An 11688-nucleotide genomic window follows, 5' to 3' on the forward strand; every position below is an offset into this window, starting at 1 on the left:
TCTCCTCAGCTTGTGGTGCTTTGGACTGAGGCGTGCGTGTCTGCCAGAACTGCGCGAGCGTCGAAGTGGTACTGTTAGTACGAGCGCCTAAAAGTGCTGACCGTGGGAAATTAATATCGCGCGTTCGCGTCGCGTTATTTACTATTGTGTATAGCCAACCTTGTTCTGTTTCACCCATCTGCTACACAGTCTAGTCTAGTACTATGGCCCCGCGGCCGCGCGACCCCCCACCCGCCCCCGGCCTGCTCGCCTCCGCTTTCAGTTTTGTTACGCGCGAACTTGGATCTTTTGTGACTGCTGCCGCTGGAGGGGAGGTCGAATCAAGGGTGAGTTGGTTCAAGTAGTCGCGCGCTGAGTAGGGTTAGGAGATCTGACTGGTTGGGTCGCATTGTAGCAGCCACACCAGGAGGATCAGCCGGAGGCGTCTTCTTCGCGCGTTACACTTGATGGGAAGCGGCGGACGCGCGACGAGGCGAAGGGGGAGAGGGAGAAGGAGAGGAGGGGGAAGCGCGTCAGGAAGAGGAGCGAGGTCGAGAGCGAGCGGGCGCGGGCGAGGAGGCGCGTTCGGAAGGAGGACGAGGACGGTAGTGATGATGAGCGGGATCGCGCGTTGAGGGCGTTGAAGAAGAAGGTGCAGCCTGCGCCGAGGTCGAGGTCCTCCGAGCGGGCGGCTGCTGATGATGAGGACGGTGAGTTGTGTCTCGGATCCGCGCTTCGAGGGTGCATGATGATTGACGGTGATTCGCGTGGTGGCTTGCTATAGATGAGCCTGCGTTACCCCCACCCCCGAAGAAATCTGCGAAGAAGAGGCGCGAGACGGCCGAGGACCCAGGGCGTATTGCAGATGTGGCTAATGTCGTGGAAGAGCCGGATGCGCCCCCACCCAAGAAGAAATCGGCGAGGACTGCAGATAAATCTCCTGGTGCGTCCGTCCCTCCGCTCATATATTTGCCGTGAAACCAATACATATGCAGATCGGAGCGAGCTTATGCCCCCTCCGCCTACCCCGATGCGATCCCCTCCTTCCCCCGCTGCGCTCCTGATGACGCCTGCTCCGACCATGCCTGGATCCCTATTTCCCCGTTCCGCCTCTCTTATGCCCGAAACAGTACCTCGGAAACATCAGCGCGCTGTCCCGCGCCTACGCACACCAACCCCGCCCCCTCCGCCCATTGAGCCGATCGTGGAGGAGGCCGAACCGGAGACCGCACAGAGTGAACACGAGGAATCATCTCGACGAGGACGGACGCTGAAAACGCGTACCGACCAGACGAGAGATCGAAGTGCCGAGGTTGCAGCGCCTTCTCCCGTGCGCGAGTCTTCCCGCCATAGCAATGCCTCCGGCAGAGATGCGAGCAGCTCGAGGAGGTCCCTTGATGAGCCGGTGGAACCCGTGCATCGACCGCGGTCGTCGAAGGGCAAGGAACGCGCATGGGACACCTCCGGAGAGGTACGAGTCCGGGGCAAGGAGCGGGAATTACAGGAGGCTAGAGAAGAGCATGAACGGCATAGCCGCGATCGTGGTGACGGCGAGCGTGATCACGACAAGCAGCGCATCCGGATGCTGGAAGAGGAAGTCGCGCGGCTCCGAGCAGAAGTATGTCTTCTGTTGGAGTGCCTCAGCATAATTGCTAACAGGAATACCTCTTAGCTCGCATTGAAGAACAGCAACAGCATGATGCCTCCTCCCCCGCCACCACCGCCTCCGCCTCCTCTGTTCCGCTCACAGGCACCTTCAACACTGTCTGGGGAGAGCGGGAACTTCCTTGCATCTGCACGTGCAGGTCTGAAGCGGACTGAGCCTCCCGTTGAAGCCCCGATTAACAGTGTGGCATATGGCGCACGCACGAAGAAGACGGGGCAGCCGACAGTCAACGTGCCGTCAGACAAGATGGCGGCGTTCCTGCGGGAAATGAAGACCGTGCGATTACGGCGGGTGGGAGGACTAACCGGCAATACGTCTATGGGTCCTCCTGCGAGCACGGCGAGAGCCGCAGGAGCGGGAGTGAGCGAGCTAGACCGCAGTACGATTTCGACTAGGATGAGCAGGGCGAGGATGGCGGCTACGCTGGGAGAGAGATCATTCGATCTAGGCGTGGCTGCTAGCCTAGAGACCGGCGCGAAGAGGAAAAGAAGCGTAGTTGAAGAAAGCAGTGGTGAGTTTGTGTGCTAGAATTTTCTGCATGCAGTTCTCATCGTCGTCCTTGCAGCGGGCCCTTCCAAACGGCGAGAGACGAACCGGCTGGCAGAAACGAGGCCGTCAGCTCCGAGCTCGCAGTCGCTTCCCTCGAGCTCGCAGTCTTCCGCCTCCAGCGCGAACTCGTCCTTTTCCTCGTCAAGTGGTCGGACTTCGAGCTCGCGCACGAACTTCTTCGAGGCTGCTCCGCCCCGGACACAGCCACCGCGACCCAAGACGAACGCACCGCTACGGATATGGCCGACAGCCTCCACCGCGGAAACGGACCTCACGACGCCGTCACTATGTTCGGACAACGAGAATGAGCAGTCGTCGCATGACGACAAGCTTCCGGACACACCCTCTGACTCGGGACGGAACCGTACCGAGGAGAAATCCGCCGCCCCGCCCGAACGCGTGCCTAAACTAGAGCCGGAACACGAAATCATCGACGTCGATGCGCTGGAGACGCCCGCGAGACCGCAGCCCTCAGCTGCGAATAAGAGGGATCTATTCGCGCGGCGCCCACCCGCGTCGCCACTGCCCGCCTCGGCGAAGTCGCCGGACAAGCCTAAGCCGCCTGCGCGCGCTGCGAAGTCGAAGATCCCGCTGGCGCTGCCGAGAAGGGTGCCTGTGGTCGACGAGGGGTCCGAGAGCGACGATCCCCTTGCTGGCCCGCCGTCGCGGCCCGAAAGTCGTGCCCGGAGCTATGCCGCTCGCGATGACGCGCCCCGCGCAGGTCCGTCGCGTGTACGCAGAGATCTAGAGTCAAGCCCGTCACCGCCTGCACGGAGCCAGCCGCGCGCAGTGGGCGGCGACGCACCGTCGGAGGGGCGGATGACGAACCACGCGCGGAGGCGGCTCACGCTGGACGACGAGCTGCGCCGGGCTGGGGACACGCTGTGGCAGCCGTCGGATGAGGAGGATGCGGATGCGGCGGGGGCTCAGGACGAGTCCGAGCCGGACGTGGACAGCGGGGAGCTCGTCGCGATGGGCACGCGGAGCAGCAAGCGGGGGTTCTTGGCGAGGGGCGGCGGGGCGGGTGCGCCTGTGTTCATGGGCGAGGGGTATGTGCAGGGCGCGTCGGCGGCGGAATGGCTGGCGACGCGCGCTGAGCGGTCGAGGAGCGGGACGGGCGAGAGTGGCTCGAGGAAGCGGCGGTGAGGACGTGTACGTGCAGTCGGAGCAGTGGGTATGTTGGACATGCGCGTGGGGATCTAGTCGTCGATTTGTCTGTCTTGCTCTCGATTTGTTGTCTTGTTTCGCAGATATCTATATCAGTATGTCCCTGCAGGGTGTGCAGTGTATAGTATTGTATATAGGTAGACCGTGTCATTATAGCCCAAGTTCCACGTCTCGTTAAGGTGTGCTACCTCGAGTTTGACAGCGCCTGCGCGCTTCATGAGCCGTGCGCCGGGGTGTCATATTGTTTCGTTGGCAGATGTGTGCGAGCACAGAGGTACCACGGCCGGATGGCCAGACGGGTGAGAAATATGGATGAAGACCTGGTCGCACGTGGTCGTGATTGAGATCGAGATTGGCGAAGCGGTGGTTGGAAAGACGGGGAACGCGCTCGGACGAGGCTGCTGGGCCGCTTGACATTATCCCAAGGAACACGCCATGGTAAACATCGACGACATACGTATCGTACCCACGAAGGACTTCCTCGACAAAATCCTGCCCATCCATCACTCAGTCCTCGACAAAATCTACACAAATGTCACGAAACTCGAGCCGGGGCTCTATGGTGAGGAACGACGCTGGAGGGGCTTTCCACCCAGCGGGGAAGCGTTCGAAGAAGATCAGCTCTATCCGCCGTTCGTCGAAGCTGCGAACAAGATTGCGGATGCGGCGAGGAACGTACACAAGGACGAAGACGATCAAGTCCGTGAAGCTGTCTGGGTGGACTACCACTCTAGCACTCCGCAACCTCTCGACCCCGACGATGGCGTTGAATGCGTTCGGCCCGATTGCGCACTCGCGCTGGGTGGGATGAGAAGCACAATCCAAGAACTTGAAGATCTTTCTATTCCGGTAAGCTTCGCTGGCATGTGATGAGTATGTGTGAGGCGCCTGCTCATGACTTAGACTAGGCACAGCAGAAGGAGGCACTCTGGTGGCTACAGTGTGTGGCCCCAGTAGAGGCCAAACGCGACCACCGCCAGAACGCGGAAAAGCTCGTCGCTCAGCTCGTTGATTATCTGCGCTTGACCATGGTTAAGCAGCAGGACCGACGTTTTGCGCTCGGCCTCATCCTCAGTTGCGATGAAGTCTCTGTTTGGTGCCTCGATAGGTCTGGGGTGCTAGGCATGGACGTGCCAATCAAGATACACGAGGTGCGGTTTGAACTCTGTCGTGCACGCTTGGTCTGACTTGGAATGGCAGAACCCAAGGGAATTCGTTCACGTCATGGCCGCGTTGGCCATCTTGCCTGCACATTGTCTCGGCTTTGACCCTAGCATGCGGCTCGCACGCGAGCCTCGGTCCCCCATTCACACGTACCGACTGTCGTCACAAGGCCCGGATAGGTTCGACATCGCAGTGTACAAGAAGAATGAATGTGCAACGCAATGGGTGATCACCACAGAGAAGGACACCTTCTTGACGCTGAAGGCGCTGAGTGAGCTTCGCACCGACCAAGTGATTGGCAGCGGCTGTGTGGTGTGGGCGGTCGTTCGATATGATGAACGTCACCAAAGTCCGGACACGCGCGCGGTACGGTCTCTCGTGGTGCACTTCGTCGCCGTGTATGTGCACTCATCACGTTCCGCAGGTTTATGTGCTGAAGCAGTGGTGGAAGTCTGAGGGCGGGGTGGATGAAGGTGCTATGTACGAGCACCTGCAGAAGATCAGCGATGAGACACCCGACCCAGATGCACAGTACATTGGCCGGATGCATTACCACGAGACTGTGAAAATTGCGGGCGAGGCCGACAGCACTGACGGTCTCATACAGAGGGGCCTCAAATCGGCGCCAGTGCCTCCAGCCCCAAGGCCTGTAGCCTCCCAGAAGAGATATCGCGACATCGATGAAGACATGGAGCTACTTCATGGGAGAAGTGTACCCATCATCATTGATGACATGGTCGCGCTATACAACGTCGGACCAAACGCGACAGCGCCCCGGAAGCGCACTCGTATGCGGGTCATCCTAGCGGTGTTCGGCTGTTCTATGAGGTTCTTCACTACGCTGCGGGAGCTAATTGAGCTCCTTTTGCACGGTGTTCGCGGTATGTGTCGGTCTTATATGTCAGTGTTATGATGCCCAAGCTGAGCTACTGAAAGGACATCGGTTCGCCTACGTCCACGGCGTCCTTCACCGCGACGTCAGCGCCGCGAATCTGCTTATAGCTCCAGCTGATAGTGGGACTGGCCCGCAGCCCCATTCTCAGGGCGTTCGAGGCTGCCTCATCGACTTCGGCCATGCGAAAAGAATTCAAACCGTGGCGGAGCGCAAGATCAGTTTCGAAGAAATCGATACTCCCCTTCTTCCTATGTACCTTCAAGCATGGGAGTCGCCGCCGGGCCAAGTGAGCGAAGCGGTGGTCCAGCGCGCTCATCATCTAATCAGGCTCCGGTACGAACGCTCTAACCCACCGGAGCACCCCACTCTCATCGGGACCAAACCTTCTGTGCCACCGGCGTACTACATGATGAACGTCGTCCAATACATTCACGCTGCGTTCCGCTATCACAAGAGTTCGGGGCTGACACCGCCGGCGGACGATGTTTACACTCCAGAGGATTTGGGTTGGAACACGGCATTGCTGGTATGTTATTGTTGTCCATCACATTGTTGTCAAAGGTTGATGGTACTCTAGACACCTCCTCGCGAGTCTGACACCACTTCCAACACCACCCCGAAACGAGAACCCCGCTCCGTGAGTGACTGCCCTGTTACACCGTTGTCCTCATTGATGTGTATTCCAGGGCACTCCCCCTTATGCTAGCGCCAAGATACTTAACTCGGGCGGTGTCACAGTCGGACGGCATGACTCCGAGGTGACAGGCGCTCTGCAATCTTATCCGGTCGTGCATGATGCAATTCACGACATGGAGTCCTTCTTCTGGGTCTTGCTCTACATATGCATCACACGCTCAGGACCAGGTGGCGATCGGCGGAAGGAACTCACCGAAGACTTCAACGCTGCTAGTGAGCCCAGCCGCACACAGATCTTGGAACTGCGCCGGATGGTCCATTGCTTCTTCGATGGTGGCCTGGAGATCATCGCGTGGAACAAGAAGGATCTGTTCGAAAGCTCCAGCAAGGAGTTCGAGACGCACCTCCTTGTCCACGTCCACAGCTACTTCGAGCCGCTCAAGCCCTTGTTGCGTCAATGGTGGGAACTACTGTTGCTTGCATACAAGTTCGAGGGCTACGAGTACCACAACATCCACAAGTTTGTGATCGAGCTTCTGGAGAGGGCATTGGAGATGGTGCGCGAGCTCCCGGCCAACAAGTCGACGGACGACGAGCAGCGAACCCGGAATGCGGCAAAGAAGAGAGACGACTTCGTGCACGGGGTCACCCATGCCAACGTGCTTGTTCGGGCAGCGCAGGTCGGAATAGCTGAGCCTCCGTTAAGCCACACTGGGATTCGAACTACGGCTGCTTTCGATGGCACTCTGGAGTCCGAGAAACAGCAGGCTGTCGGCGCGCGCGACGTCCCGCCGTCCCCGACCTCTCCCATCAAGAAGAAGGCCAAGTATGTGCATGACCAGGTATCGTATGTCCCACCATGCCTCACGCTCTGATACGACTGACGCCCTATACCCAGGATTAATTGCCTTCTATGTCTTCGATACTGTCGTGGCATTACGTGCCTCACGTTCTCACTGTATACCAGTGATACTATGGATTTTGCATGGTGTCAAATGTAGTGACCTCACGATCGCGAGTAGACGCGTTTGTGGTGCCTCTGTGTTGACGGCCCAACTCACGCTGAATACGGCGAGGCATGATTGATGATCAATGGGACTGTTTCCGTAACACTACTTCTCACTGCCTCTGCCAAAGGGTCTTGTGTGCTTCTCATTTTTTGCGTGGGATTCGCGTAGCGTGGTCATGGCGGCGTCGGGACGTGAGAAAGGGGGATGACGTATGGTCGCACGCGGTGGTGATCGAGGATCGAGATTGGCTGGGCAGTGGCTGAGAAGCCTTCTGTCCTGTTCTCTTACTACGCTGAGCGTCGGACAGGGTCGGCGCAAGGGCGCGCGTTCTCCTCTGTCCATTACTCGCCGTGCATTCGTCACCCTCGGGACGCTGGTCTGACGCTGCCCTCTGCGGCAGACACGTCGGCCCACTCTCGACAGATCCTGTACCACCACACCCGCCACCATGGCCTCCACACCCGTTAAACCCCCGCAACCATTCACCCTGTACGCGTCGACCCTCGCCCGCACACACACCTACATCTCCCTAGCGGCCTTTATCAGTGCTCTACTCATCGGCTGCGCCCTCCATTACAAGAAGATCGTGAAGAATGGCGTAGCGGGTTACCCGGAGGAATGGTTCCCGTCCGTTTCTGCTACGTGAGCCTCCTAAACTCCACAAGGCTCCTGTCAGTGTATGTTCAACGCAGCACTCGGTAGGATTGGCGACTGGTACCCCGAGAGAAATATCTTCCAGATATTGATCGCTATCAACTCCGGTAAGAGATCTATGTAGCCGTTCCGTAGTTAAGAACCAAACTTACGAACTGGGCGTGTTCGCAGGCCCGCGCTTCGCTCTCGTCGTTCTGCAGTACTACCTGCAGCGCAACCCGCGCTCAAGCTTCCCGGGATTCCTGTTCCTTGTTGGTGTCCTCCGCACCCTCTCATGCGGCGGCTGGGTGTACATTACGTCTTCGGACGACCATGATGCCCACGACGTCTTGATGATTGGATATATTGTACTCAATATACCCTGGATGTTCGGCTCTACAGCTTGCACACCCGCCGGTCATGTTGCATCTAGGCGCAGAAGGTGAGCTCCTTAGTTTGTACATTTGGCAGACGCCTATTGACCTACCGAACAGGCGTTTGGCGTCGTATACGTGAGCCCCTCATGCATGAGAACTCTGGGGCATGTTATTGAACCAGCCCCAACAGCTTCTTTGCAGCTCTAGTGCCCATGATATATTTCTTCATACAGCACAAGGTTCACCGAGTGCCCGGAGGTAGCATTCGAGCTTTCTTTGAAACTTTCATGAATGCGCTGACTGGCTTGCACTTGCAGCATACACCCGGTACAGCTTCTTTGAATGGAGCCTCATCTTTTTGGATGTGTTGTACGACTCCTCGGCGGCGCTTGACTTCGAGGCAGCCGACCTGAAGGTGAGCAGGAGTCCTCTAGCAATATTTGTCTACCCCTCGTTGAAGCGACAACCCCTAGATCACTGTGGGCACATTAGTTGGCGGACCGTCAGAAGCAGATAAAATGTACCAGCAGCTTCACCGTCTTGCATGAGTACCACGAACTGAGACGTAGTCCGTAGAGTCGCATCGACAGCAGAAGTCGCAGCAACCCCTCTGCCCCCGGTAAATGAGAAAGACGCAAAGCAAGCCGGTAATGCGCCGCTGGGCGCCCCCGCCCCCGCGCAGCACCCGTCCATGTTCACGCGTGCGCGCCCGGCGATCGCCTTCGCCAGCGACGTGTATCTCTGTACGTCGTGCCCCTGCGCACCCGCCCTCCTTGCCCGCTGACCCCCCGCGCAAGCGTACATATTCTGGTCCGTGTACACCGCGCTCGTGCCCACGCTCTTCTACTTCTCCGTGTGGGAGCTCGGGTTCGCCGGGCACGAGCTCGCGCTGCTCGTCACGCTCGCACCAATAATACTCGGGATCGCGCCCCTGTGGGAGTGGGCGGTAGGGCGCGAGGGCCGTGCGATCCTGCATGGGCTCACGCTCGTCGGGCTCGCGGCGTACGTCGTGCCGAGCCCCTTGGGGCGGCTGTTGTTGGTCGCGTTTGCGAGCGCGAACGCGGTGGTTGGGGTGACGGTGGATTGGCTGGGGGGCGAGGGCGAGGACGTGGTGTACCAGGCGATAGGTGCGTGATCGCGTACTGTGGAGGAGGTTTGTGGGCGTGTGTGGGTGCTGACGCGAGCGGTGGCAGTAGCGGGCTTGGGCTTCCTCGTGTCGTCGCTGTCGAAGCACGCGAACCACACCAATAATCCAGGTATGCTCGTGCGCTTCCTGCGCCCTGCGTAGAGGCTAAATCGCTTCGACGCACTGCGCAGTCTGGCCATTCGTCGACGGCCGGTCGGGCGGGTACAACAAGACGGGCATCGCGCTCGCGCTACTCGCTATCCTCGAGTACGCCTCGCGCCCCCCTCCCCCTCCCCCCGCCGCCAAATCCAAGTCGCTTGCAACTCAACCTCCCGCGTCCGCCCCATCCCACCACTGGCTCCCCGCGTCCCTGGCGCTCGGCGTGCTCCTCTTCTCCCTTCACGCGCTCCTCGCAGACGCGAGCACGCTCATCGCGTGGTCCTGGACCGGGTACCCCGTCCGCGGGCCCGTGCCCGCCCTGCACGGCTCGCTCACGCACGTTGCGCAGGCGCTCGGGCTCGGGCTCGCCGCCCTCCTCCCCCACAGCGCGCGCGGGCACCCGTTGTGGCTCGTGTGGGGGGCGGGCTGCGCGTACGTGATGTATAAGGGCAGGGACTGGGCGGGGTATGCGGGCGGGCTCGGGTTCGCGGCGTTCTTGATGGGCGCGGTGCCGACGGTGTGGGCGCGCGCGGCGGAGGCGGGGAGGGGGAGGGAGGCAAGGACGATGGGGGTTGCGTGTTTGGTCGTTGTTGTGTATGATGTCGTGAGCACGTTCACGGTCGCGTATGCGTTCGTGCCGGGCGGGGAGATCTTCAGGGAGCGCACGGATCTGTGAGTGCACTCGATACGCCTGTGGGGATGCGATGCTTACGATCGCCCCAGTGTGCTCATCTCACAGGTCGCACTCATTGCGCTCGCGTTCGACTGGCGCCTCCCCCGGCGCCCTGCCTCTCCCTCAAGCCCCAGCCCTGCCACCACGCGCCTGTCCCGCGCGGCGCACTACAGGGTGCAGTACACGCTCGTGCTGCTGACCGCGCTCTCGCTCCTCGCGTCGCTCTGGCGCGCAAGCTGGCCCGGGGTCGTGCCGCGCCCGCACCGCGAGGCGGCGCGGATCGTGCGCGCGGGCATCTGGACGGTGCATTTTGGGATCGACAATGAGGGGCGGGACAGCCAGCGGCGGATGCGGGATCTGATCAAGTGCGTCTGCTTCGTTGGTTGGGGTGTGTGCGGAGCGGGGTGCTGACGAGGGGTAACCGTAGGGATATGGAGCTCGATGTTGTGGGGCTGTTGGAGACGGACTTGCATGTGAGTGTCTGCGCGAGATGAGATGAGGGGAGGAGATGGGCTGACGACCTTGCAATTGTAGCGGATTCCGTTTGGGAACAGGGATCTGTGAGTGTTGTTGCGTGTGCCGTTGTACCTCAGACGGACTGACCGTTCTCGCTCAGCACGCGCGTCATCGCGGAGGAACTTGGCTACGTATGTTTCTGGCGTCGCTTTAGCTTTCCGGCTCGAACCTCGGTCGCTCATACCGGACTTGTCAACAGTACGTCGACATTGGCCCTGGCCCAAACCAACACACGTGGGGCGCCGTCCTGCTGTCCAAGTTCCCGATCCTGAACTCGACGCACCACCTCCTCCCGTCCCCAGACGGCGAGCTCGCGCCCGCGATCGAGGCCGTGCTCGACATGTTCGGCACGGAGGTGACCGTCATCGTGTCTCACAACGGCCAAGGCAAGCCTCCCCCAATGTCCTTGCCTTTGCATCTGCGTCGGACGCTGACTTGTCCTGAGCAGAGGAAACGCCGCTCGACCGCGAGCTGCAGTCGACGGAGCTCGCGCGCATCATGGCCGCGGCGGACCCGCGCCCGGTCATCTTCCTCGGGTACGTCGTCACGAAGCCGCTCGCGCCGCGCCCGGCGCCGTACGAGATCATGGTCGCGGACGAGCGCGTGCACGACATCGATGCGGACGACTACGATAGGTGGTGCGTGCACCCCCTGCCTTGTCTTTGTTTAGCGTGTGCAGGCTCACCGAGGGACAGGTGCGAGTATATATTCTACCGCGGGCTGTACCGCACGGCGTACGCGCGGGTCTCGCGCAGCACGATCACGGACACGGAGATGCAGATTGGGCAGTTCGTCGTGCCCCGACACGGCGCGGGCATCGTGGACGACAGCCAGGAGGCGCGCTACATGCGCGCGTGGAAGGAGGAATTGCCTGTGGACCACGTAAGTCCACATTCCTGATGCGTGTGTCTTGTCGACTGAACACGGCGGTAGTGGTTCCCGATGGAGTACTACGAGCAAAACGGCGGGATGAGAGGCCATTTCTACCATGTGTTCGGCACGGTGAGCGCACCTTCGTTGGACTCACCTGACTGTGCGCTGAATGCGTGTGCAGCCGTTGTACTACAAGATCCCCGAGGGGGCGCAGGTGTGAGCATCCCCGGCGGTATAGCCGCCTGTCCTATAATGTCTTTTTGCT

The 11688-nt window shown here is 60.2% G+C and overlaps 3 protein-coding genes across 3 annotated transcripts; all 3 read left to right on the plus strand.

Annotated features, from left to right (window-relative positions):
• Positions 1 to 1031: 1031 nt before the first annotated feature.
• Positions 1032 to 3454, plus strand: TRAVEDRAFT_59336 (uncharacterized protein). Its single transcript, XM_008041638.1, has 3 exons — positions 1032 to 1597; positions 1652 to 2156; positions 2211 to 3454. The coding sequence occupies exons 1-3, from the start codon at positions 1043 to 1045 to the stop codon at positions 3338 to 3340; spliced, it is 2190 nt and encodes a 729-aa protein (XP_008039829.1). The 5' UTR covers positions 1032 to 1042; the 3' UTR covers positions 3341 to 3454.
• A 342-nt stretch (positions 3455 to 3796) lies between these two features.
• Positions 3797 to 6931, plus strand: TRAVEDRAFT_48806 (uncharacterized protein; the record flags this gene model as incomplete). Its single annotated transcript, XM_008041168.1, has 7 exons — positions 3797 to 4210; positions 4270 to 4512; positions 4562 to 4891; positions 4950 to 5406; positions 5462 to 5946; positions 5998 to 6057; positions 6107 to 6931. 7 exons carry the CDS (start codon positions 3797 to 3799, stop codon positions 6929 to 6931), a joined length of 2814 nt encoding a protein of 937 aa, XP_008039359.1.
• A 583-nt stretch (positions 6932 to 7514) lies between these two features.
• TRAVEDRAFT_38161 (uncharacterized protein) lies at positions 7515 to 11643 on the plus strand (the record flags this gene model as incomplete). Its single annotated transcript, XM_008041038.1, has 19 exons — positions 7515 to 7708; positions 7769 to 7827; positions 7892 to 8141; positions 8258 to 8334; positions 8394 to 8491; positions 8550 to 8596; positions 8653 to 8819; positions 8874 to 9203; positions 9270 to 9332; positions 9394 to 10033; positions 10085 to 10399; positions 10462 to 10507; positions 10569 to 10594; positions 10651 to 10681; positions 10750 to 10936; positions 10999 to 11188; positions 11246 to 11432; positions 11484 to 11552; positions 11605 to 11643. The coding sequence occupies 19 exons, from the start codon at positions 7515 to 7517 to the stop codon at positions 11641 to 11643; spliced, it is 3015 nt and encodes a 1004-aa protein (XP_008039229.1).
• Positions 11644 to 11688: the final 45 nt, after the last annotated feature.

Source organism: Trametes versicolor (assembly GCF_000271585.1).
Source record: "Trametes versicolor FP-101664 SS1 unplaced genomic scaffold TRAVEscaffold_7, whole genome shotgun sequence".
In the NCBI taxonomy this organism is placed as follows: Eukaryota; Fungi; Basidiomycota; class Agaricomycetes; order Polyporales; family Polyporaceae; genus Trametes; species Trametes versicolor.